We start from the raw sequence: 27,698 nt of genomic DNA, 5'->3' as shown, positions 1-27,698 counted from the left end.
ATATAATGCTGCACAAATGTTGATTATGGCCCAATAAGGTGCTCCAGAGACATTTGCCCCCATATAATGCTGCATAAATTTGATTATGGCCCCATAAGATGCTCCATACAGACATTTGCCCCATATAATGCTGCACAAATGCTGATTATGGCCCCATAAGATGCTCCATAGAGATATTTGCCCCATATAGTGCTGCACAAACATTGAATATGGCCCCATAAGAGGCTCCATAAAGATATTTGCCCCATATGCTGTTGCTGCGATTAAAAAATAAAAAATGACACTCACCTCTCGTCGTTCAGGCCCCCGGCACTTGCAATACTCACCAGTCCTCATTCCGGCACCACTGTGTCTTCCTCGTCCTCTGCATCACTGCAGAGGATGCGGAAGACAGAGACGGGCGGTGGAACGAGAAAGAGGTGAATATCGCGCAGTGCTCCCCCTCCCCATTATACTCACCTGCTCCTGGTGCGGTCCCTGCATCTCCGGTCGCTGACAGCTTCTTCCAGCATTGAGCGGTCACCGTTACCGCTCATTATAGTAATGAATATCCGGCTCCACCGCTATGGGAGTGAAGTCGGATCCACATTCATTACTGTAATGAGCGGTACCATGTGACCGCTCAACGCTGGAAGAAGCGGTGAGCGCCCGGAGACCCGAAATGCAGGGATCGCACCAGGAGCAAGTGAGTATGTCACAGCAGCCGCCCCCCCTCCCCAGCCGACCCCCCAGGGACAATGACTCGAGTATAAGCCGAGAGGGGCACTTTCAGCCTAAAAAAAATGGGCTGAAAATCTCGGCTTATATTTGAGTATATACAGTACTTTATTTATGTTGCAGGCGATCGAAGTATTCAGGGATTAGGTGATGCAGTAAGTATGGTTAATTAAGATTAATAAAGGATTTTATTCCGGCTGTGTCTTTATTTACCATGTAACTATAGGATTAGTAATGGATAAGTGTCTTATAGATGCTTCTCCACTACTAATCCATGGGCTTGATGTCACCTGACAATACAAAGGTGACATAAACCCCACAAATATTACCTCACTTGCTACCACTACAGAACAAGTGGGAAGAGCCGGATAAAGTGCCACAACTAGCACATCTTTGGGCCAAAATCCATGGGTCTCGCCAGCCTGAGAACACCAGGCCACAGCTGTCTGCTTCTTCCTTGGCTGGTTAACAAAAATAGGGGGACCGCACGCCGTTTTTTTTTTAGGGGTTGCCACAATTTGTGCTAACCATCCAAGGTAAGCAGACTGCTGCGGCCTGGTAATATCAGGGTGGTAAGGTTCATGGATATTGGATCCTTACCAACCTGAAATACCAGTTCCAGTAGTCTGCTTACTCTGGCTGGTTAAATATGTGGGGACCTCGGGCCATTTAAAAAAAAAAAAAAAAATTTATTTATTAGAAAGCAAAGGACCTTTCTGTGCTTTGCTTCACTTCGTGTCATGTACTTCTGGATGTGTCATAAGATTCACCATTATGTAAATTAGTACACATGCGTAGTAAACTGCATTCCCGCACTTATTACGCATGTGCCTAGAAGATGTTGTGGTTTTACCGCATCTAATGATAGTGAATGGGTAATTTAATCAGTGGAGACGGAGTGTCTCCACTACATAAATTGACATGCTGCGGTTTGGAAAGACGTGCCGCATGTCCGTTTCTGCGGGTGAGCCGTGGGCTTCTGTGCACGCATAGTGGACATGGGATTTCTTTCCAGTGACCTCAGGTGCATATTTTACCTGCGTCAAATCCTGAGCCATTCCTGACCGCGAAAATATACTCTAAGAATATAAAAAAGGATTCTCCCTTATGAGACTGTTATTGTGACTAAGGAGATATGTTTTCTTCACAAAATATTTCCCACATTGTCAACAGAAAAAGTCTTCTCCCCTGTGTGGGTGCTTTGGTGACCAAGAAGAAATGATTTCTTCACAAAACATTTCCCACATTCTGAACATGAAAAAGACTTCTTCCCTATGTGAGTTTTCTGATGTTTGAGAAGACGCGATTTATATGGAAAACATTTTCCACATTCTGAACATGAAAAAGGCTTCTCACCTGTGTGAATTTTCTGATGTTTGAGAAGATCTGATTTTGCCATAAAACATTTTCCACATTCTGAACATGAAAATGGCTTCTCCCCTGTGTGCGTTCGCTGATGTTTGAGAAGACTTGATTTCTCTGTAAAACATTTCCCACATTCTGAACATGAAAATGGCTTCTCCCCTGTGTGAATTCTATGATGTTTGCGAAGATCTGATTTCTCTGTAAAACATTTCCCACATTCTGAACATGAAAATGGCTTCTCCCCTGTGTGAATTTTCTGATGTCTGTGAAGATCTGATTTCGCTGTAAAACACTTCCCACATTCTAAACATGAAAATGGCTTCTTCCCTGTGTGAATTTTTTGGTGTCTATCAAGAATCGATTTTTGGTTAAAACATTTCCCACATACTGAACATGAAAATGGCTTCTCCCCTGTGTGAGTTCGCTGATGTGTGATAAGATGTGTTGTAGTTTTAAAACAATTCCCACATTCTGAACATAAAAATGGCTTCTCCCCTGTGTGAATTCTCTGATGTTTGAGAAGACTTGATTTCTCTGTAAAACATTTCCCACATTCTGAACATGAAAACGGCTTCTCCCCTGTGTGGATTCTATGATGTTTGAGAAGATCTGATTTCACCAGAAAACATTTTCCACATTCTGAACATGAAAAGGTCTTCTCCCCTGTGTGAATTTTTTGGTGTCTATCAAGAATCGATTTAAGGTTAAAACATTTCCCACATACTGAACATGAAAATGGCTTCTCCCCTGTGTGAGTTCTCTGGTGAGAAACCAGATGTGATTTCTTGATAAAACATTTCCCACACTCGGAACAAGAATAGTTATTCTCTACTGTGTGAATGTTTTGATGTTTAACAAAAGATTTTTCGAAAGGAAAACTCTTTCCGTATTCTACACCTGAAAATGAATTTTTTGCTTTATGACCAGTTAGTTTTTGAATGCTTATTTTGTGACTTTGATTTTCCTTAGTAGTCTGTAATGAATCAGAAGACAGGACCTGTTTGAAAGGATCAAATGAGAGATCATCACTGTGAAGGGATGTTGGTGTATCTGGAGTAATGGCATTTACTTTAATTGTATCCTGTGGAATCTTTAGATCATCTGATTTAAAAATTGAAGATGTCAGCTGTTCCTCTGGTCTCCTGGTACAGTCATCTGCCAAGAATAAAATCAAATAAAATTTTGAATAAAATATCCTTGACTTATATTTTTGAACATTTCTACTTAAACTGTCTGTAAAATAGCAAGTTATGTCAAATATTGATTTACCAAGACAATGACAGCTCACAGGCTAACAGAAAAGCTCATAAGATGCACGAGTAGATCGTGGTGCTCAACTGTTTGTTCACTCTGCTTCTCAAATATAGAATAAAAAGCCACCAAACTGTATTGCAGGCAAAAAATAATACCAATAAAATCTCTAGTCATCTGAAAAGTCCCCACTCAGGTCCATCATCGGTCAGTGGAAAAACAGGTTTCCACATTATTAATGGCTCAAAGTGTTTTGAAAAGCAACATGGCTTCAATAAACCAATCCAGCAATAACAGCTCTGCTGGAAGGAGCCAGATACAAACTTATTCTCCTCTGGTTCAGTCCTCTATGCTCAGCTCCTGGCTTCTGTATTAATTACCTGTTGTGACCCTGACCTGTTTACTGTTTACTGACTACTCTTGCATCTTCTGATTAGGTATTTCCTCTGCCTTCCTGGTTCTGACCCAGCAACCTGAACATTCCTCTTCCCATGTCCTGCAACAGAACAGCATGCAACAACATGGCCCAAGCCTAGGAGTCTCTGTGTAAGTCCAAATCCATGTATATCCTTTAAAGGATGATGAGCAAGGCAATTCCTGGATTAGGATGAGTAAGGGAATCTCTGGGATATGGAAAACGGAGTAGATAGCGCCAATCCTGTTTGTAGTAGCCATGTTTTGAGCTGCCAGGTGACCATGAACAGCGCCCCCAATATATTTTGTCTCCAAACTATTCCAGCAGGATTGAAATTCAAATAGCGCTCCTTCTCTTTTTAACTCCGCCAAGTGCCCAGACAGTGGAATACAACCGTACATAGGTTTTGTTGGATTCAAGACGAGTGGGAAAATAATTTGCAAGGTCCAATAATATCTACTGAAATGATCAAACTCCAATGTCTTCATCAGTAAAATATAAGTAACTAAAACTTCTCTGGAGTAATTACAGTATGTGGCTTGGCAATCCCCACATGTTTTTCAGCTGTCTAATAGTTGCGAAACATGGGGCCGCAGGGACTCAAACATGTCATTCGAGAATAGAGAAATTATAGTTTACAGGGAAAAAAATTGATAAACAATTTACTACATAATAACTTGTATATAAGGCAAAATTTAAAAAGTGTTTATTAAAAAATTAGAATTTAAAGTAAACCGAAATTGATTTTTTTATTTAAAAAAATTGGACATCTGAAGGTCACATATGAATTATGGAGTATGCTGGTTTTGTCAGCCAGGTATTGCTTGACCATATTTAAAACCTTTTTCATCCTTGTCAAAAATACTCAGACATCTGGGCCTGGATGCTGGCAGGGCATCATGAAATTAGACCAGGCTTTTGACAGTGTACCCCTGCATCTGCTGTACCTGTTGTGTTTCTCCCTCGCCTTTCCTCTTTGGTTGGGCAAGGTGCCCCCTGCTGCTAACGTTGTCTGATGGGAATTTTGTCAACATTTTTTACTTCTGGCCTTCTGGTAAAGCACCATTTTAATAGACCTGTCCACCTCAGAAGGGAGAGATGCTAAGTTCTCCTTGTAGCGTGGGTCTAGCAGGGTGTACAACCAGTACTCTTTTCTGGCCAAAATGAATATAACATGAGGGTCACAGGAAAGGCCAAGTTCCCTACAACCAACACTTACCTGTCTCCACCATGATGGCTACTCCCCATCTCCTCCAATCTCTTCCTACTCATTCCCCTCCTCAACCCATCCATGCAAGAAAATTGTGTGTGTACTAGCCTCTGCTGTGTTCCTGTTCCTTCTCCTCTGCATAATCATTGTTAGCCAGTTGGTACTGAGCAGATTTAATGAGGCTGGGCAGTATCTCCCTGTCTCATGTCTTCCTCCATCTCCACCTGGTTTGCATGCAAAGCTTCAGGTTTGTCAGCAGCTACTGTTGAAGGCACAGAAGTGGGATCATTGTGCTGATAATGGCGCCATAACTGCTCACCATCTTTGGGGAGTTCTCAGAGTCTTGGAGAACTACTAACATGTCTGACATCCATGCCCACTCTTCAGTTGTTATATGCGGAGTTTTACCAGAATACCAACAAGCATGTTGGAGCAGGTATTTCACAGCTGATTTCTGCCGCTCATAAAGCCTTGCCAGCATGTGCAGTGTGGTCATGCTGCACACCAGTCGGTGAGCTGGCACTTGCATGTGATGCTGCAACACTCACAAATTAAGTGTCAAGTTCAGTTAGAGAAAGTGTGGGGACAGCGTGAGCATGTTACTCAAGGCAGTGCTCCTTAAACTCTCAAAGGCAGGAGGTGATGGAATTCAGGTACATTGCTTGTGATGGAATTGCTAGTGCTAGCAGAGTTAGCAAGAGAGATGCTCTGCCCAATCCGAGAACTAGGGCTAAAGTCTAGTCCTATACCTGTGGTCAAAACCATAACCCGTTGGGCCCTATCCTATATGCCTGATTGTAATGACCAAAAGCTGCCAAATAAAAGTTTGACTGATTTAACAATTTCAGTGTCCCTTGGATTGTTTGCTGCAAAAGTTCTGGAAGATGGGAACATGTGGCCCATAGGCCTCCACTAGCTCTAAGTAAGTGTGGTGCACAACACACACACAGAGCAGCATTTTGGGACTGGGACACGTTTTGTCTGTAGGGTGCGAGAGTTTACATAAGCAGCAACTTGCCCACAACTACCTCACTCAGTCACCTTACACAAGCATGGTACATGTGTGAGCTTGCCAAACTTCAGAATCTCCACCAGGTTACACCCATTATCACACACCACCATAGCAGGTTGTAGGGTCTGCGGAGAGAGCCACAGATCTGTCTGGTCTGTTATTCCTTTCAATAACTCTGCAGCGGTGTGCGGTTTGTCTCTTAAGGTACTGTCACACTCATCGACGCTGCAGCGATATAGACAATGAGCCGTTCGCTGCAGCGTCGCTGTTTAGGTCGCTGGGGAGCTGTCACACAGACAGCTCTCTCCAGCGACCAACGATCAGGGGAACGACCTCGGCATCGTTGAAACTGTCTTCAACAATGCCGAAGTCCCCCTGCAGCACCCGGGTAACCAGGGTAAATATCGGGTTACTAAGCGCAGTGCCGTCACCGCTGTGCTCTGCTTTACGGCTGGCGATGACACAGTCAGTGCAGGAAGCTCTGAGCAGCAGCGCGTAACCCTGTGGATGCCGGGGGATGTGACAGACATCAGAAGGTGAGTATGTAGTGGTTTTTTTTTTACTTTTACAATGGTAACCAGGGTAAATATCGGGTTACTAAGCGCGGCCCTGCACTTAGTAACCCGATGTTTACCCAGGTTACAAGTGAACACATCGCTGTATCGGCGTCACACACGCCGATACAGCGATGACAGCGGGTGATCAAGCGACGAAATAAAGTTCTGGACTTCTAGCTCCGACCAGCGATATCACATGGATATGGATCCAGATCGCTGCTGCGTGTCAAACACAACGAGATCGCTATCCAGGACGCTGCAACGTCACGGATCGTCGTCGTTCTCGCTGCAAAGTCGCTTAGTGTGAAGGTACCTTTAGTCAAATTAGCTTCAGCAGAGTCTGTTTCCCCTGTGCTAAGGCAGTGCTGCAGAGATTCCAGCTTCTGGCTGATGTGGAGAACGTACTCTGAGATAGCAAATCAATGATGATAGATGAGCAGTAGGGGCTGCAGGAACTGAAGTAGGAAGTGGAGGAAATCCTGATAGAAGTAGTGCCAGCAATCATCTGTATCTGTAGCACATGTACCATGCCAGGGTGTGACTAGGGCCCAGCCTCCACAATATTCACTCAGCGCGCCATCAGGGAAATGTAGCATCCTGAGCATAAGTGATTGTCCATGTCTTGGTCGTTAAGTGGACAATCACAGTAACCATGTGTAACAACCCTGCTGGCATCACTGCATGGCCTTCCATTCCCCACCTGCCTGTTACATCAACTCACTCACCCAGTGCCATGCTGTGAGGTCTGTCTGCTGCCGGCTCCATGCTATGTGCTCCATGGCCGCCTACTCTGTGTACACTTCCTGGCTGTATGCATGAGGGGTAGGCTCCAGCAACTCCAGATTCTTATTGAGACTGTGTGCACCTCCCTAAGGTTGTCCCTGGCCAATAGCCTTGAGGCCTCTGATACTTAAGGTATCCTCACCCATTGGAGGATGCCTGAGCTAACTATTTCCCTCAGTTAGCATTTGCTACTGAGCTGCCAGGTCTTGTCTGTTTCCTGTCTCTTAGGGCTGCAATTCGCAGTCCTTTATCTGTGTTCCGTTTGTGTCCTTGTGTAGCCACCCAGCGGGGCTTCGTACCCTGGCCTATGTCTGCCACCCAGAGGGGCATCGTACCCTGGCTTGTGTCCATGTCTCTGTGCCTTGACCTGTTCCTGACTTTGTCTTAGTATAGTCCTGTTCCTGTGTCCGTTTATATCCCTGTCTTGGTTTGCTTTCTCTGCTGTGCGTACTTTGCGTCTTGCTTTGCTCTGCACTCTGTATCTAGCTTTCCTCTGCACTCTGTGTCTTGCTTTGCTCTGCTTTCGGCTCTGCTTCCTGTGACCTTGCTTTGCTCCTTGCTCTGCACTCTGTGGTTTTGCTCTCGGCTCTGCACTCTGTGCCTTGCTCTGCACTCTGACTTTGCTCTGCTCTCAGCTCTGCACTCTGTGGCTTTGCTCTAAGCTCTGCCCTCTGTAGCTTTGCTCTGTACTCTGACTTTGCTCTGTTCTCAGCTCTGAACTCTGTGGCCCTGCTCTACGGCTCCGCTCAGCTCTCGCTCTGCGGCTCCGCTTCTTATGGTTCTACCTTGCTCCGCTCCTTGCGGTTCTATCTGGTTCTGCTCCTTGCGGGTTCTACTTCTGCCGCTCTTAGCTCCGTGTCCTGCGTTTCTGCACTTAGCTCTGCATCCAGCTCTTGGCTCCGCCTCCTGTGTTTCTGCTCTTGGCTCCGCCTCCTGTGTTTCTGCGCTTGGCTCTGCCTCCTGCGTTTCTGTGCTTGGCTCTAGCTCTTGTGCTTCCGCTCTTGTGGTCTTTCTCAACCTATTCATTAGTCCTCCTGTCTGAACTGATTCTTACCTGTTTTACATACCTGCCTGCAGACCGGTCACTACCGGTTCTTCCAGTGTACCAGCCTTGTCCGCCTGTCCTGCCAGAGAGCCACCCGTACCTGCCTGCCAGAGAGCCAGCCGTGCCCACCTGCCAGTGTCTCTGTTGTACCTGTCCGCCTGCCTGTGTCCCAGCCATGCCCATCTGCCAGAGTGCCAACCGTGCCCGCTTGCCTGTCTATTTTCTGTTTTCCCAGTGGGATCAGCAGCCACAACCAGACACCACCCTGGAGTGGTACCTGGTAGCTTCCTGCCGCACAAGTCTGACCTCACCATCAGAGGCTCCAGCGAAGAACTTGGAAGCTACTTAGTTACGCCCCTTTCAGGGTAGTCTGGTCTGTGGTCCAGTGGGGCCACACCCCGCGCCAACCAGTCTGGGCGCGAGCGCGAGCGTGACACCATGCTAATAAGGTCACAGGTGTGAACAGTGGACACATGCTAGTATAACACGTAGACTCCAAATAGGGGTACAAATAGTGGCGGCTGGGGACTAAGCAACGAAGGACCAAATGTGTACACCTATAGAAGGCCATTATTTAAAAGATGCATTTCTACCTAAGGAAATTTCACGCAAACCTAGTTCTACAGTATATATGACAATAGTCAGTTTTGGTACAACCAAATTTGAAAACATGTTTTGGTGCAAATATATTTGGGGAATTGTACCAGTCCAAGTGTTTATTTTTATTTTAAAAAACCGTAATATTACACAAAGCACGTTAAACTGTATGGATGACTAATTAAATCCAGAAATATTTCTCAACGCTTTTTGTAGTTACCTTATATACCACTGTAATGTAACAAAACCTTTTTCAACTGTATTTGAATAATTGAATCCAGAATTTATTTTTTTAAGTAAATATTTTGATAGTGTAGTTCATGTACTTTTACAGTCATAAAGGCTTTGCAGAAAGTGCAAAGCAAGGAAAACATAAGGAGGATAATCCATAGACCACTGAAAGGCAACAAGTGGCGAGCCTCATTCAAGTATTTTTAAAATGTACTGCTGTACTCCTACACTCAATAAAAGGCTTGTCATAATGTGCAAAGCGAGGAAAAAAATTGTAAGGAGGGTAATGCAGTAATCCTCTTCAGGTGTGAGCTTCTTCTTCTCCTTCCCCTGGATGCTTGAGGGACTGCCTCCACCCGTTTCCTGGAGCCCTATTTAGAGGTGCCTAGGCTGTAAGTGACCTGGCTATGGGTGGTGGCGGACCCCCTGATGTATAGAAATGGGCGACAGAACTCTGTCACCTGCACCAGCGCCTGCTCCCACATAAGAGGTGGAGAACCCCAAGGACAGTACGATCTCTCGGGAGTAGTCTCAAGCGGCATCAAGGAGCTTCTCTCCGGTCCGTTCATTCCTCTAGAAGGGTTCATCATGCTCCCTTCCTTCTGGAATCACACCCACCGCATACCAGCGATGTTGCCCCTCCATTTTGAGAAACAAGACAACTGGTTGCAGCCTTCAAGGCAAGTGTTCTTCCTCTATTGCCCACTGGTTGAATTAGATGTGATGATGGTTTCTAAACTCTTCTATGGACCCCCATCTCCACTGCCAGTTGTACACAGTGACCTCACCCGAGATGGCAACTGTCGATACCTTGTGGCTAATGGGCCCGATAGCATTTCTCCAGCCCTGTTCCTGGCTCGCCTCTTCTGACCACCCTAGGTCCTCCAGTCTGCTCACCACTTCCTTGATCCTGACTTTTCCACTTGCAGTCCACAAGAACCTCACCAGTAAAGGGTTAAGCCTGGGTTAGTCCTTGGTGGTTCCAGGAAAGCATTTGGTTCCTGCCACTACTGCTGTTGTGCAAGCTTTCTCTGGCTCCAACATTCCTCCGGTCACTACCTCATGACTAATTGAATCTGGAACATTTTTTTGAACGCTTTTTTGCAGTGTTATATAGCACAGCAAAGTGCCCAAGAGCACGGAATTCTCCATGGATGAGTAAGTGAATACAAAAATAATTTTCAACACTTTTTTGGAATCTTATATCAACAAAATGTAACACAAAACACGTAATACACTATGGATCACAATATACCAAACATTTTCTAGCAAAAAAAAAATCACCTACCACAGCTATATATTGAGCAACTGACTGCAAAGCCCAAAACACTGCCTACAGACTGCATTCAGCCACTCTCCATGCTCCGGCAACTCTCTCTTCATCCCTAGCCTAAATGCAATTTGTACAGCTCTGCTAAAATTAAGAGACCATTGCACAGTTTTCTAAAAAACACCATTTCTACATGTCTGACAGCCATTCCATTCCAGTGTCAGTTGAATTTCAACCAAAGTACACCTCATTCTACTTAATGTGCTTCTGATTAGGTGATCACTTGAACCAAATCTTATTTAACGAGGGAAAGTATAAAAAAAAAAAAAACACAAAAAAACACTGCTGTGGTCTTCACTATCCTTTTGCAATAGGACAAGTTGAATGGCAAAACAAGTGCTAGGAATAGCCCTAAAGTAATTTCGTAACAGGCTCCTAAAGGCAGGCCTCAAGTCATGTAAAGCTAGAAAAAAAGCCTTTCATCAATGAGGAGCAAAGGAGAGCCAGGCTGAAGTTTGCCAAAGACCATAAGTATTGGACCATAGAAGACTGGAGTAAACTTCTCTGATGAGTCTAATTTTCAGCTTTGCCCAACACCTGGTAGTCTAATGGTTAGACGGAGACCTGGAGAGGCATACAAGCCACCAGGGCCAGACTGGCCATCGGACAGTTCTGGCAAATGCCAGAAGGGCCGGTGGCAGTCGTGGGCCAGTCACCAGCGCTGACTCACCCCCCCGCCAGCGCATTCAACTACACCTTTGTCTATGACGCCGGTACAGTTGAATGCAATGATGGAGGAGAGAGCGTCTGCTGTCGCTCCCTCTCCCATCATTCCCCGCTCTGCCTGGCGCTGACACTGCAGGTGCGCAATGACGTCATATCATCGCGCACCTGCTGTGCGACCGAGCAGACTGCAGCTGCTGAGACCGGAGCCAGGAGCAGCACTGGGCACGAGGAGAGGTGAGTGTTTTGTTGGGTTTTTTTTAAATATATCACTGAGTGATAACTGGATTGTGGGGCAATTGGGGGGCGCTGCATTACATTCTATGGGGGCTGGCTATGTTACATTCTATGGGAGCTGTGCTGCATTATATTCCATGGGGCTGTGCTGCGTTACATTCTATGGGGACTTGGGGACTGTGCTGCGTTACATTCTAGGGGGCTGTGCTGCATTACATTCTATGGGGCTGGCTGCATTACATTCTATGGGTGGCTGGCTGCATTACATTCTATGGGAGGCTGGCTGCATTACATTCTATGGGTGGCTGGCTGCATTACATTCTATGGGTGGCTGGCTGCATTACATTCTATGGGTGGCTGGCTGCATTACATTCTATGGGTGGCTGGCTGCATTACATTCTATGGGTGGCTGGCTGCATTACATTCTATGGGTGGCTGGCTGCATTACATTCTATGGGTGGCTGGCTGCATTACATTCTATGGGTGGCTGGCTGCATTACATTCTATGGGCGGCTGGCTGCATTACATTCTATGGGTGGCTGTGCTGTAATACATTCTATGGGTGGCTGTGCTGTAATACATTCTATGGGTGGCTGTGCTGTAATACATTCTATGGGTGGCTGTGCTGTAATACATTCTATGGGGGCTGGCTGCATTACATTCTATGGGGGCTGGCTGTATTACATTCTATGGGGGCTGGCTGTATTACATTCTATGGGGGCTGGCTGCATTACATTCTATGGGGGCTGGCTGCATTACATTCTATGGGTGGCTGGCTGCATTACATTCTATGGGTGGCTGGCTGCATTACATTCTATGGGTGGCTGGCTGCATTACATTCTATGGGTGGCTGGCTGCATTACATTCTGTGGGTGGCTGGCTGCATTACATTCTATGGGTGGCTGGCTGCATTAAATTCTATGGGGGCTGGCTGCATTACATTCTATGGGGTGCGATATTATATTCTATGGAGAGGCTACATTATATTCTATGGGTGGCTGCATTATGCTCTATGAGGGGGCTACCATATATTATATATGCAGGGGCTGCATTATATTCTCTGGGGGGGGTTACATTACACTCAGGGGGCTACAATATATTCTGTGGGGTGGCTGCATTATACTCTGGGGTGGCATCATTATACTATATGTGGGCTGCATTATACTGTATCGAGGACTATGGGGAATACATTATACTATATGAAGAACTATGGGGTGCATTATACTATGGGAAGTGAATTGTACTACATGGATGACAATGGCGGGGCATTATACTATATGGAGCACTATGAGGAATGTATTATACTATTTGGAGGACTGAGGAATGTATTATACTATATGGAGGAATTGCAATGTATTTTAATATATGGAGGTATATGAGGAGTGTATTATACTATATGGAGGACTATGTGGAGTGTATAATACTATATGGAGGACTGAGGAGTATATTATACTATATGGAGGACTGAGGAGTATATTATACTATATGGAGGACTGAGGAGTGTATTATACTATATGGAGGACTGGGGTGCACATTATAATATATGGAGGACTATGGGGTGTATCATACTAAACAAGCAAAATGCTGCCTATTCATCGAGTGATTGGATTGTTTATGTGGGAACAGAAATCCTTGTTCTAAGCAGCACATCGCCGTTCTAAACTGTAGATGTGCTGCTGTTAACATGATACTGTATGAGGACACATTGATCTAATTGTGATTGTTCTGTTCTCTTCATTCTTTCTTAGTTGGTGTAAAGAGGCAGGGAAACAAGCGAACGAGTTCACTATTGTCGATCACACTCGTTTAGTGGCCTGAGATCAGTGCATTTAAATACAGCAGAAATGCTTCGCAGGGAGACCAAGCAAGGATGATGACAGTTGTAGTTAGCACCCGACGCCTGGTAATAGCGCTAACTCTACTGCTTTTCCCAGCCCCCAGAGCATTTAATTCAGGTATGTGTAATGATTTTTAGGGTTAATGTCAGCTGCGTAATGTCAGCTGCTATCAATCCCTGGTGTAAGTAATGGAGAGTTGTCTATCAGACAACCCCACTACTAGCCCAGACCTGGCAAGACCCAGCGACTCTGAAGAGCAGTGACGGTAGTAACAATACTGCTCTTCACAGTCGCCGAGCTCAGCGCAAGACCCGGAATATCTGAAGAGCGGTGACGTTACTGATGTCACCGCTCTTCAGAGTCTCCGGGTCTCATGCTGCGCAGCGGAGCCAAAAGTGGCTGTAGGCAAAGTTTGTGGAGCATCAGAATGAGGTTCCACAATCCCTTCATTATCTACGAGATCCAGTTATGTAGTTAAAGTAGCGGCTTTTCTTGGTACTGCAACTAAAAGCAATAAATAGGACCGAGCTGTAATGCTGGATACAGCTGTGATTATATGTTATATAGTCGTGTTACTCTCCCCTCACTTCTTGACCTACAAGTGTACAAAGATATTATAAAGTCACCATGTGACAAGTGGGCCTGTGTAACTTCAAATGCCAGGGCTGAATTTGCCCTTGCACCCACTGTGAAATTTGGTGGAGGATCGGTGATGATCTGGGGATGCTGCAGCAAGGCTGGAATTGGGCAGGTTAATCTTTGCGAAGGACATATGAATCAAGCCGCATACAAGGTTATCCTTGAAAGACACTTGCTTACTTCAGCTCAGGCAATATTTCCCAACTCTGAAGACTCTGAGGTTTTTCCAGCAAAACAATGTCCCTTGCCACACAGCAAGGTCAATTAATGTGTGGATGAAGGAGTATCACATCAAGACCCTGTCATGGCCAGCCCACTCTCCAGACCTGAACCCCATTGAAAACTTCTGGAATGTAATCAAGAGGAAGATGGATAGTTACAAGCCATCAAACAAAGAAGAACTGCTTACATTTTTGTACCAGGAGTGGCATAAGGTCATCCAAAAGCAGTGTGAAAGACTGGTGGAAAGCATGCCAAGACGCATGAAAGCGGTGATTAAAAATCCCGGTTATTCCCCCAAAAAGAATGATTTCTGAACTCTTCCCGAGTTAAAACATGAGTATTGTTGTTTCTAAATATATAAGAGCTTGTTTTCTTTGTATCATTTGAGGTCTGAAATCACTGTTTCTTTTTTATTATTTTGACGATTTCTCATTTGCTGCAAATAAATACAAAATTTTTAGCTTTGAATTTCAGAGACATTTATTTATAGAATAAAACAACAATGTACATTTTACTCAAAAACATACCTATAAAAAGAAAAATCAGACAAACTGAAAATTTTGAAGTGGTCTCTTAATTTTTGCCAGAGCTGTATCTGATACAAACTTCAAAGCACAAGATTAGAAGGGCTGTTAGTATGATGGTTCAGCTTCAGCACCAGTATCTACACTACAGGACTCTGAGACGTTGTACTGCACACACACGCCAGGACAAGCACTCTCTCCCTCCAATAACAACTGTCACAGAGCTCTGCAATGGTGTCACTGGGCCGAAACTGACGCCGCCTACCATTTTAACAACCCCCTGATGAGGTCACACAGCCAGGAATGAGAGTAATGCCACTACCAAGATGGCTACAGCATTACAGTGACCCGCAGGCAATCCCCGCATGCTTTTTGGCTGTGTAACAGGCACCACACACACGCCGAGTGGGGATTCAAAATCGAGCACTGGCTAATGTTTGCTGAGTAACGAGCACATCCGAGCACCCAGATAATCACGTGATATACGAGTATCACTGAGCACATTCGCTCATACCTAATCGGGATTCTAGGAAACCAACAGCATCATTACCCTCCGCTTTCTCTTAGAAGATCATCATAATATTTGTCTTCAAGTGATTTTCTAGCTTGTCAGCACATTCTACGTACACTGTTATTTGGCTTTGTAGCTTACAGATCTGGGCTGGTAACGGTCAACGTCTCCTAATCCCAGGAAGTAGGTGGATCCTCCAGGTTGTAAGTTCAATAGGAAAGGGCTTTCACAAATTCACAAAATCATTTAAACATTTTCGGATGGAGGAGAAGGTTCTACTCTAGAGGCAAAATGGTGATCACACGATCGTGATACGACCGAACTACACGAATAATTTTTGAAAATTTAAATAGGCTGCAATCCACAAGTCATGGGAGAGTTCTCATAGTTTGGGACAAGTTGCAGGACTGCTGGACGGGGTTAACAGACTGTTCCGGATAAAGTGCGCTCTCCCCTCCGTGTTAGGAGAGGATGGAAGGATGGGATGGGGATCTGTTAGGTGTGTTTTTCTGTTGTTTGGGGAAGGGGTGTGTGGTTGAGGGGGAAATTTTTGAATAATGTACATCACCATGGTTACTGTGGTTGTGACTTCGGCTGCAAGTGGATGAAAGAATGCAGCATAAAATGTTCTGTGGAGGGAAAATGTCTGGAAGAATGAGAATTGTGAGTTGGAACGTTAGGGGTTTGGCGTCTGGAGTGAAGAGGCAAGCTGTGTTTAAATTTCTGAATGATGCCAAGACGTCAGTGATCTGTCTGCAGGAGACTCATAAGGTGAAGGAGAGAACGCATTTTCTGACTAAAAGATGGGTACAGGTGGGATACCATGCCACATATTCTGCATACTCTAGGGGGGTCAGCATCCTCATCTGTGCTGGGGTTCCAAAGTGGTTATAGATCAGTTTAATAGATTCATATGTTTACTTTGTAAATTGTACGGATGTCTGATGTGGCTGGTTTCAATTTATTTTCCACCACCATATTGTGGAAAGGTGATCGACAGAGTTCTGGAGATAATGGAGGAGACATCGGGGATACCATTTTTGATAATAGGGGACTTGAACAACATTCCAGACACAAACTGGGATAGGGGGAGGCGAGAGACGCTGAAATCAGTTGGTAACTGTACATCATTTGGTGCCGTCCTGAGGGAGACCGCTCTGCATGATTTATGGAGGATTTCTCATCCTGGGGTGTACAAGTATTCATGATTTTTGTCCTCTTTTGCTTCTTTGTCAAGAATAGATCTGGCCTTGGGCAATACGCAGAGGTTGGGCCTTGTTGGGGCGGTAACATTTATGGCTAGAACAATATCGGATCATTCCCCCATGAGTGTGATACTTGAGGGAGTGGGATCTGTACCTGCTAGGGGGTGCATGTGGAGGCTGAACCCGTTTTGGCTACACCTCATTTCCTTAGATGGACACATAGGGGGGACATTAAGGAATATTTTAAAATTAAGGCTGGGTCGGCTTCGGTATTGACGGTATGGGAGGCTATGAAGGCTTATTTCAGAGGGCTCTGCATTAAAGAGATATCCTGAGTCAAGGTAGAAACGGGCAGGAAGGATCAGATGATGACGAGAGTTGGAGGAGGCGGAGGAGGCATTAATCAACGATCAGTCCCCAGAAGCACAGGGAAGGTTGAAGGTAGCGCAGAATAGAGTATGTCAGATGGTAATGAAAAAGGCGGAACGTAGGAGAATGTTTCAAACTGCTAAATACTTTGAGGAGGTGGACAGGGCGGGTCATCTTCTTTCTAGAATAGTGGGGGCTCAGAGAGACCCCACACATATAGTTGCTTTGAAGGGAAAATGGGAAGGACCATACTGGTTGCAAAGCAATTTTGGAGGTGATGACGGAGTATTACTCGGATCTTTATAAATCGCGGGTACAGCCAACGATGGAGGAGGTGGATGGTTTCTTGGCAGAGGTACAGCTCCCCAGACTCAGAGGCAGATCGGGGTCTTCTTGAGGAGCTTGACACCGCACTGGCCTCTATGCCCAATGATAAAGCCCCAGGGGTGGATGGGATTCAGGGGGAGGTGTATAAAAAATATAAAGAGGTATTGCTTCCCGCTTTGTTGGAGGTGTATGGTGCTGGTCTGGTGGAGGGGGCGTTGCCGCGGTCCATGCGTGAAGCAATAATTGTAGTGTTGCCGAAACAGGGTAAGGATCCGGCTTCTTATGGCCCAATTTCGTTATTAACGACAGATATTAAAATCTTGGCCAAGATATTGGCTAATCGTCTTAACAAGGTGATAACGACACTAATACACCAGGACCAATCCGGATTTATGCCCAATAGTTCTACCGCATGTAATCTTAGACGATTATTTCTCAATATGCAGGTAAAGGCGGACAATATGGGTCGGAGGGTGGTGGTGTCTTTAGACGCCGCTAAGGCATTTGATACTGTGGAGTGGAGGTATTTGTGGGCGGACATGAAGGCTATGGGTTTTGGCGAGAGATTTATAAAATGGGTGCAATTGTTATATGTGTCTATAAGAGCCAGGATAAGGGTAAATGGGCTCTTGTCAGGGGATTTCCATTTATATAGGGGAACGCGGCAGGGGTGCCCTTTGTCTCCTTTGCTGTTTGCAATTGCTGTTGAGCCCTTGGCGGCGGCGATAAGGAGGGATAGGGACAAAGGGATTTCGATATGGAAACTATGAAGAAAAAATAGCCCTGTACGCGGATGAAATGCCAACATATGGTCGGTTGGGGAGAACCAGAACAAAGTTCTTCAGCAGGGTAATCATTGAATACAAGGTGGGGAAGGGCCCATTGTTATCTAGTCTGGAAGTGTGCAGATTCCGAATTAAGATAAAAAATTCCCAACAATATTTATGATGGGGAAAGTCTGTCAGAATATTAAGCAATGGAGGGGAGTAATGGAGTTTACGAGATATGCGCCAATTTGGTTTGATCCTAGGTTGGCAGAGCTCATGAGATTGCGGGGTCTTGGTCAGTGGAGGCGCATTGGCATTTGGTTCGTGTCTCAGTTGCTTGATGGGGATGTTATTAAAACATTCGAAACACTAAGGACTGAGTTTCCTTTGTCCCAGAAGATGTTCTTTCAGTGTCTGCAGGTGAGACAAGCCCTAAATTGTCGCGCGTGATTCTGCAGTCGCATAGCTTGTTGAATCTTATTGGGCCTCGGAGGAGCACGAGGGGGTTTATTACTTTGATGTACAGGGGTCTGCTGGATACTTTTTTATTGAAGCACCCGTTAAAGATACAGGAAAAATGGGTGGCGGACGTGGGCTCCTTGTCGGAGTCCCAGTGGGAGTCCATACTACAGTACATCCCCAGGGTTTCTCTGAGTGAGGCTAAGAGGGTGTCCGAGTTATACCTGGTATATAAGGTGTACAGGACCCCGGTATGGATGAGGAAGGCAGGACTGAGAGGTGACTCAAAATGCCCAAGATGTGGTGAGGAAGGTGCTAATCTGCTACATATGATGTGGTCGTGTGCTCGCCTCCAACCCTTTTGGGTGAAGGTGCTTAATTTGATCCAGGAGGTGACAGAGGTAGATGTGGGGTGTAACCCGCTGACTTGCCTCCTGGGCTGTATGGATGACGTTGCTACAGATGAATGTGGAAGGTTGATTATTGCAAGATTGTTGTATGCTGCGAGGAAGCTTATTGCAATACATTGGTTGGATGAAACCACCAGGGAAAAAGGAATTAACAAAATAAATTTTATTGTCCTTATGGAAAGGAATATCTACATCAAGAGAGGTCAGAATACAAAATGTGAAAATGTGTGGGGCGGATGGATGGATTACCCAGGTGTGGTGTCTGCTGAGTTATTGCAGAATAGAATGGGGGTCGCTTAGTTGCTTCTGGAGGGACTTCTACATGTACAGGTGGGCCTTTGTAAAGCTTAGTCTCACTTTTCATGAGGTGATGTTGTCAGATGGTTGTATTAAATAACGGGTAGGGAATTGGGGGAGGGAGGGGGGGCTGGCTATGGGGTAATGGTCCCATTTTCATAAAATGAAAATGTATTAATTGGTTTTGTATTCATTGTACCCATCTAGAAATTGCATCAGACTGTGTTACTGGCGTGTCATATGCTTTAATAAAAACTATGGGATTAAAAGAACTACACGACTGATAAAGTAGCTACAGCCGGTGACTGAAGAATCTGTGACTTCTCTGCATTTAGTGGTTACTACTCACCTGGGTAGTCATATGTAGGAATCTCCTCTTTACACCACTCATCACCCCAAACATATGTCTCTGTAGTATTAATATGGGTCAGATCTTCACCCTGAAACAAATATTGTAAAAGTCACAGACAGATGGAGAAGTCACATCTATGATCAGCTCTAATCCTGCCATCTCCACCGTTCTCATTACACAAGTATAAAACATACAATACTGGGGGATAAAACAAGACTGAGCACAAGACCTTCACAGCCGTCTACACATCATAGGGGAGATCTCCTGACACCTTCTCTCCATCTACCTGATGATCCTGAGGAACATTGGGATCTTCCGGTTTACAGTCCTGTAGAAGAAGAGGACGGGGACATCTCTCTGGTGTTGTCCTCTTACTGGATAGATCTGGAGGAAACACATACAGGGACTGAATTCATCCTTTACATACAGATAATTATAGGCCGTGTGTATTTAGTCCTGTCTATTACCTGGTGATGTGAGGGGCTGGGGAACCTCCATCATGACGTCCTTGTACAGGTCTCTGTGTCTTTCTAAATACTCCCACTCCTCCATGGAGAAATAGACGGAGACATCCTGACACCTTATAGGAACCTGACACATACAATGATACCGTCATCCCCCGATCCCTTCATAGTGTTACTGTATAATGTTCCAGCATTCCCAGCAGTGTCACCTCTCCAGTCAGCAGCTCAACCATCTTGTAGGCGAGTTCTAGGATCTTCTGGTCATTGATGTCCTCATGTATCAGCGGGTGAGGTGGAGGCCCTGTGATTGGGCTCAGGGGTCTTCCCCATCCCTCAGACACAGGGTCCTGACAGAGCTCACTAGAGGTCTTCTTCATCACTGTGTAATCCTGGTTATGGAGAGACACATTAACAAATCTCACTGCAGACATTTCCAGAGTCCTCACCTCTCCAGTTCTGCCTGTTATTTCCATAGATAAGAATGATGTAATGTGACGTCATCAGAATCTCTCACCTCTCCAGTAAGCCGGAAGAGGATCTCTAGGGTGAGGTGTAATATCCTCTCCGCCATCTGGTCCCTGTCCACATCCATCCTTGATGATTAATTCAGAAAAATGTTCTCAGTATACAAGATGTCCACTGAGAGGATCTGATATTATAGGGAAATGAATAAGAAGAAAGTGAGCCAATGTAACATCATAAAGGATGACAACAATGGGAAACATATCAGGAGATAGAACGTGTAGATGTTGTATTCTCTAGTCTTGTACAGACCGGAACACAAGTTGAATTGCTGACTAAGACATCTCCTCCATGCTCCCAATCACTGGCTAAGTTGGCCATTGCATCAGCAACTTATTGGCTGTAGGAATCACAAGTTTGTTGGGACTGACCAGGATGTGCTGCAAAAGACCGGAGAAGATGGAGGTCTGCAGACACCAGCGGTGACTGTGAAAAGTCATCATGTCATCTAGATAAGATGGAGATCGAAAAAAAGGCGACTCCAGAAGAGATGTGATCCATAAGATACCTGGATGTAAATGATCATTGTATGGTCCACAGTGTGATGATGGCTGTTAATAACAACTCCATGTATTTTCTTACCATTTTTAAGGACATACTGGGAGTTGTAGGGTTGTAAATTCATGCGATACAATGGTTTATGGGGCTGAATTGTATTACAATTATTTGTTGTACTAAGCTGGTTCTTGTATTCAAGTACTCTTGGTTCTGGTCATGTATTCATAAACCTGTGGTGGTTCTGGTGATGTAGTCAAGTACTGAATGAGGTTCTGGTGATGTATCAATTTAATGATGATGGTTCTCGTGGTGTAGTCAAGTACTGATGGTGGGTCTGTTCATGTATTCATGTACTGATGGTGGTTCAGATAATTTCCTTGGTATTTAGCCAGCTCTCTGCCTCAGACTAGTACAAATTGTAGCTTCTTGGTCAATGGTGTATGTTTGCCTTGTTTCACTGTGCTTGGTGCCTGACCCGGGACCGTGCTCTGAATCTGTGTGTTTTCACTCTCTGCTTGATCCGCTATCTTACTGGTATTTTGACACCTGGACTTTGAGCTGACTTTTTTTATCACCTGTCTATGACATACTCTCCTGACCTTTTGATTACCCAGCCTTGCGGGTTGTCCATGAGGAGTGACTAGTGTCACACATATACGAGTATGGGGGGATGGCGATAGTGTTGGAACATTATACTGTCTGGGGGAATGGCTGTACTGTGAGAACCATAGTGACCTATGATGCTTCGATCTCAGAACAAGACTCCATAGGTTGTACTATGATGGTGAACAAAAGATTGTCTCTTGTATATATTCATTTAATTCTCTCTTTTCAGGTTTTTCAGGTTGACATTTTTGGACTATGTTGGATTTCGTGGACTCCTGAAAACCAGCATGGCTTTTTAAATTTTTTTTTTTTTAATAATTTGGTTAACTAGGGGAGTTGTTTTTTTAAAATGAAATATTTTTCTGAGTGTTATTTTTCTTTCAGCTTACTGGATTAGTAATGGGGGTGTCTGACAGATGTCTCTCCAACACTAACCCCTAGGATTGATGCCAGCTGACATAAATCCCCCAAAATATTACCCCGATTGCCAACGCACCAGTGCAATCAAGAAGAGCCAGGCGAAGTGGCAGAAATGGCGCATCTAATGTAATGCACCACTTCTAGGGGGGAATGAAAGCTGATATTTGTAGGATGGGAAGGGGCCAACATCCAAGGACCTTGCCAGCCTGATATCAGCCCCCAGCTGTCAATAACTTGGCAGGTTATTAAAAAAGAAGAAAAATAATGGCATTTTGTGAGAACTTCTTTGGGCTTCTGTCCTCACATCCTGCAGTTGTCTGAATGGATCTAATGTGGACTTGGGAGCCAGCAAAGCCGCATTCTGTCCACAGCTGTTACATCACTGTTCACACCACACAGAGACCCCAAAAGACTCTCAGTATTGAAGGGGTTAATGTCCCCCTCACCCAATAATGAAGAATCACCACATACTTCCACCCGCAGAGCCGCACTCCACATAGAGAATAATGGAGCCTCCAGCACCGACCTCCACCCGCAGAGCCGCACTCCACATAGAGAATAATGGGGCCTCCAGCACCGACCTCCACTCGAAGAGCTGCACTCCACTATGGCTGTTTTGTGTGCACAGGACCTGTGATGAGGTCACAGTAGGGGAGGAGTCAGGGGTCACATGATCAGGGGCCTCAGTGTATGCAGGACTCTGCTGCGCTGGTTGTCATGGTGCTGGATGAGGGGAAGTTTATGTGTGGGGTCTGGAGGGGTTTACAGTGTGTATGTAGCAGAGCCGTGTGTATACGAGGTGTATTGAGCGGAGCCGTGTGTGTACGAGGTGTAAGGAGCTGAGCCGTATATGTACGAGGTGTACGGAGCTGAGCTGTGTGTGTACGGAGAGGAGCTGTGTGTACGAGGTGTACGGAGCGAAGCCGTGTGTGTATGAGGTGTATGTGGCACCTCAGGAGTTGGGGTACCACAGTAGTGCTGCCTTACTCTCGGGGAGGGTAGTGCTATGCCTGGAAACAAGAGGAATTCCTTTGACAGGTAAACCACACGCCCAACACTTTCTGAATCCAGGCCAGGAGGGGGAGCTCCAAACCCAGCTTCAGGTCAGCTTCCCTGGATAAAGATCCTGGTCTGGAAAAGGAGCTAGACAGTTGGTCCCAGGAGACCAGTTCAGTCTGGAGCAGACAGGAAAGGAACAGAGGAGAAATTGAGGGCTCAAGGAGGCGACGATTAGGCCTCTAAGAACCGGAGCGCAGAAACTGGGCACTGGCAGCCCAAAGTTGTGGACAGTTGTAAAGTCCACAGCAGAGCCGGAGAGCAGAGGACTATAGGTATACTGCCCATATCATACCTGAGGCACAGCAGCAGATAGAGCCTGGAGTCACTGTGTCAGAGACCCCGAAGAGTGCAGCTCAAGCTGCCTGCCATGCATGTTCTGTCCCAGGACAGGAGAGAGAAAGGAGTACTTTACCAGCAAACCACAGGTACGAGAAACCCAGCACATAGTGGAAGGCTCCCAAATTGACCTGCCACGAGGATTTCCACTTGTTTTTGGGCTGCCTGGACTCCTTTTGTACATGTGGCTGGTACCCTGGACTGTGGCCTGCTACCCCCAGTAAACCAGGTAAAGACTTTGCAACTCTGTGTCCTCCACTTATTCGTCGGCATACACCATCCTTGCCACACACCTGGGGACCCCGCTTCACCTGTGGGAAGCATTACCATCTTGCTGTAACAACATCACTCCAGAGGACTCCTTTAAGCAGTGTTGGTCCCTATTGAGCATTACCATCTTGCTGTAACAACATTACTCCAGAGGACTCCTTTAAGCAGTGTTGGTCCCTATTGACCAAGAACCACAGGTGGCATCACGAACAATAAACTTCATCCACAATTCACCTTAAAAGATTTTTCCCCTTTAATTTGGCGCCCAAGGCCACGGACTGGGTCGCAACCACAGTGACATCCCCGGTACCGAGTACCCCACGGCCAAGGCAGGCGACTCAAGTTGACGTCACGAACAGGATCTGCCGACCCAGTGAACTGGGTCATGTGCACCTAAGAGACTGTGATCTATTGTGAGACTATTGGACTGAGACATTGTGCCAAAATCGCCATTGCCGCGCCACGTGGAGCGCGAGAAGAACGGGCATACCTTCATGGGCAGAGCGATCAAAAAGAGAGCGAAGAGGAAGCTGGTGCCGCGCTGCGAGAAGAGCCGCAAGTGAGGACACGGTACAGCAGAGCCGGAAGTGGAGATAGCGGGCAGCAACACCGCAAGTGAGGACGTCGCGCAGCGGAGCCATGAGTGCGGACGTTGTGCCACAAAGCCCTGGACGGAAGACCAGGAGATGCGCCCGACTGTGCAGAGGAGGAACCGTTGCGGACAGCGCACAAGAGAGATGCCGGGCTTTTACAAGGTAGGCATGAGGGAGAAGCTATCTCTGACCCAAGAGGGGAATTGGCAGTGGACCCAGTCGCAGGCCTGGAGATGCCCCAAGTCCTCGGGGTGGACTCAGCCGCCAGCCCCATGGTACCCCCGGGCCCTGCCGCAGGCGCACTTGCAGGCCCAATACTGCCAACAGGCCCTGCAGCTTCTACCAGCAGGCTGGACCCCACTGCAGCTACAGCGCCCATCATGCCGCTGTCCATGCCCTATATTCCTGGAGCAGCCTGGCTTCCACAATATTTCAGGGAGTCCCATACATTAAGTGACTTTAAGGAAAGGCTCTGCAGCCTACTTGAGGTATATCCCCTGACCGAGATTCAGAAGATCAACATTCTAATTGGACAATTGATAGGCGCAGCCATAAGAGAAGTGAAATCCTGGCCAAATATGGAAAAAGGAACTGTGCAGCAGATATTTGCCAGACTTAAAACCACCTTTGACACCCATACCGCTGCAGAAATCAAAATGAAATTTTTTGGGTGCAAGCAAAGAATACTGGATAGCAGACGGGACTATGCCCTTAATCTACAAGAGGCACTACGAGCCATCAAACAGGTTGACCCTAACAGTATACAGGACGGGGATAAACTCATAAAGGAACAGTTCATTGAGGGTCTCCTGTCCAGCACCCACAGGATACAGCTGCGCATCCTGGCCTTACAAAACCCTGACCTAGACTTTGCGCAATTTAAGGATAGGGCCATCCTTAGCCCAGCCGCACAGTGCCCTCAAGGCGTCCAGCCCTCATGTACCACCAGGAGGTGGAACCCTTCCACCAGGTCCCAGTAGAGGCCGACGCACAGATCCTGGATGATGATCCCTCAGCAGGACTGCGCCTCCAGGTCCAGGAACTGACTAAAAGCGTAGCTGCAATAGCTAAGACCGTGCAGTCCCTGAAGGTATCTCTGAAGGAGAAGCTCAAGCTGGCTTCCAGACCGGAGGACGTCCCTTGGCGTTGACAAAAGAGGATCCCTACACTGGCTACCCATTCGCTACAGGGTCCAGTATAAACTCATCTCTCTCACCCACAAAGCTCTCCACAGTTCTGCACCGTCTTGTATCTCCTCTCTCATCTCTGTCTATCGCCCTACACGTGCCCTCCGTTCTACAAATTACCTAAGACTAACATCCCCTGTAATCCGAACCTCACACCGCCGTCTCCAAGACTTCTTTCGTTCTGCGCCAGCTCTCTGGAATGTACTTCCCCAGACGATCAGACTGATACCTAGCCCCGACCTATTCAAGCGTGCTTTGAAAACCCATCTCTTCAAACAAGCCTACCACATCAACTACTCAGTAAACTAACTTTGCCCTGTTCCCTCCTTCCAAATATTACTCTGAATCTGCACCCTACTATTCATCTGTCTCCACACCCTCCATGCACACGATAACTGCACTTGATACTTGACTATTGCACTTAAACACACGGGCTGATGACCTGATCATGCAGCTTTGTATGAAAATCAATATGTATTATAATTGCCAGACCTTAAATAACAAGCACTTTTCACCTATTGTGTCCCCCCATTTCCTTGTACATTGTAATCTTGCAAGCAGGGACCTCACTCCTAATGTCACTGTTTAAATTGTCTTAACTTGTACCGAATTTATTGTTTGTACATGTCCCCGCTTAATTGTAAAGTGCTGCAGAATATGTTGGCGCTATATAAATAAAAATTATTATTATTATTATTATCCCGCCGACCAGAAGAAGAGATGACGATCGCTATCATCAAGACGGACGACCCATCTGCCACTGCTGCAACCAGGCAGGACACATCCCAAGGTACTGTCACTTAAACGAGCGACCCCTGGGGCAGAGGGCCAACCCTCAGGAGTTGGACGACCAGGCCCACAAAATTGGCGAGCCAAGTACGTCGGAGGACAACCAGTCCTCCCTATTGTGATCGACTGTATCCCGATGAACGCTTTATTGGACACTGGTTCTCAGGTGACGACTATGCCTTACATCCTATATAAACGATACTGGGCTGACACAGACATTACCCGTGGCCCAGATAATGATTTAACAATAGTTGCCAGTAATGGTCAGCCTTTGCCACAGATGGGGTACAAAGAGGTCACCATTAAGGTGGATTGGTGCCAGAACTTACACGTGGGCACAGATTGTACACCATCACACCAGAACCATGGGGCTTACCGGGTGGTCCAGTAGTATAAGCGGGTATTCAGCAAACATGCACTAGATTTTGGGCAAGTAAAAGGGGTTCAACATCATATCCCCACGGGAAGTCATCCACCCATTAAGGAGAGGTACCAGCCTGTACCTCCAGCTCACTACCAGTGTGCCAAAAGTATGTTACAAGAGATGAAGGAGGCTGGGGTAATCAGAGATAGTTGCAGCCCCTGGGCAGCTCCATTAGTCCTCGTCAGGAAAAAGGATGGCACAATGAGAATGTGTGTTGATTACAGGCAGATAAACCACATTACACACAAAGATGCATACCCATTGCCCAGAATAGAAGAGTCATTAGCTGCTTTAAAATCTGCTAACTACTTTTCCACCTTGGATCTCACCAGTGGGTACTGGCAGGTTCCCGTGGCAGAGTCGGATAAGAAAAAGACAGCCTTCACAACACCGATGGGTCGCTCTGAATTTAACTACATGCCGTTCGGACTGTGCAACGCACTGGGAACATTTCAGAGGAAGAAGCTGCCGGCGCCGGGGAAGCAGGGACTGCACAGCGCTAGGAGCAGGTGAGTATAACGGGGAGGGGAGCGCAGCGCTGCGCGATATTCACCTGTTCCTTGTTACGGCACCGCTCTATCTTCTGCAGTGACTCTGAGGTCAGAGGGCGCGGTGACGTGGTTAGTGCGCGCCCTCGGTCTGAACGTCAGTGTAGAAGATGCTGAAGATGGAGCGGTGCCCGAAACGAGGAGCAGGTGAATATTGAAAGTGCTGGGGGCCTGAGCGAGAGCGATGGAGAGGTGAGTATGTGATTTTTTTTCTTATCGCAGCAACAGCAAATGGGGCAAGTGTCTGTATGGAGCATCTTATGGGGCCATAACGTTTGTGCAGCACTATAATGGGGCAAGTGTCTGTATAGAGCATGTTATGGGGCCATAATCCTTTGTGCAGCACTATATGGGGCAAGTGTCTGTATAGAGCATCTTATGGGGCCATAATCAACGTTTGTGCAGCACTATATGGGGCAAATGTATTTATGGAGCATCTTATGGGGCATAATCAACGTTTCTGCAGCACTATATGGGGCAAATATATTTATGGAGCATCTTATGGGGCCATAATTAACGTTTGTGCAGCATTATATGGCGCAAATATATTTATGGGGCATCTTATGGGGCATAATAAACGTTTCTGTAGCACTATATTGGGCAAATATATTTATGGAGCATCTTATGGGGCCATAATCAATGTTTGTGG

At 46.1% G+C, this 27,698-nt stretch overlaps 2 protein-coding genes across 2 annotated transcripts in view; both read right to left on the bottom strand.

Moving 5' to 3' along the window:
• LOC143768053 (uncharacterized) overlaps positions 1-22,436 on the bottom strand; it is a 118,542-nt gene extending 96,106 nt beyond the window's left edge. The window contains exon 1 of the mRNA XM_077256719.1: positions 22,315-22,436. The gene's annotated coding sequence lies outside the window, so the exon portion shown is untranslated. The remainder of the gene's footprint in view (positions 1-22,314) is intronic.
• Positions 1,394-22,442, bottom strand: LOC143768063 (uncharacterized). The gene is made up of 7 exons (XM_077256737.1): positions 22,315-22,442; positions 20,312-20,446; positions 20,007-20,186; positions 19,801-19,924; positions 19,620-19,717; positions 19,331-19,421; positions 1,394-3,237 (listed from the first exon to the last, which is right to left on the bottom strand). The coding sequence occupies exons 2-7, from the start codon at positions 20,387-20,389 to the stop codon at positions 1,862-1,864; spliced, it is 1,947 nt and encodes a 648-aa protein (XP_077112852.1). The 5' UTR covers positions 20,390-20,446; positions 22,315-22,442; the 3' UTR covers positions 1,394-1,861.
• Positions 22,443-27,698: the final 5,256 nt, after the last annotated feature.

Source organism: Ranitomeya variabilis, chromosome 4 (genome assembly GCF_051348905.1).
Source record: "Ranitomeya variabilis isolate aRanVar5 chromosome 4, aRanVar5.hap1, whole genome shotgun sequence".
Taxonomy (NCBI): domain Eukaryota; kingdom Metazoa; phylum Chordata; class Amphibia; order Anura; family Dendrobatidae; genus Ranitomeya; species Ranitomeya variabilis.
The sequence above is the reverse complement of the archived record's forward strand: the minus strand, read 5'-3'. Positions and strand labels throughout refer to the sequence as shown.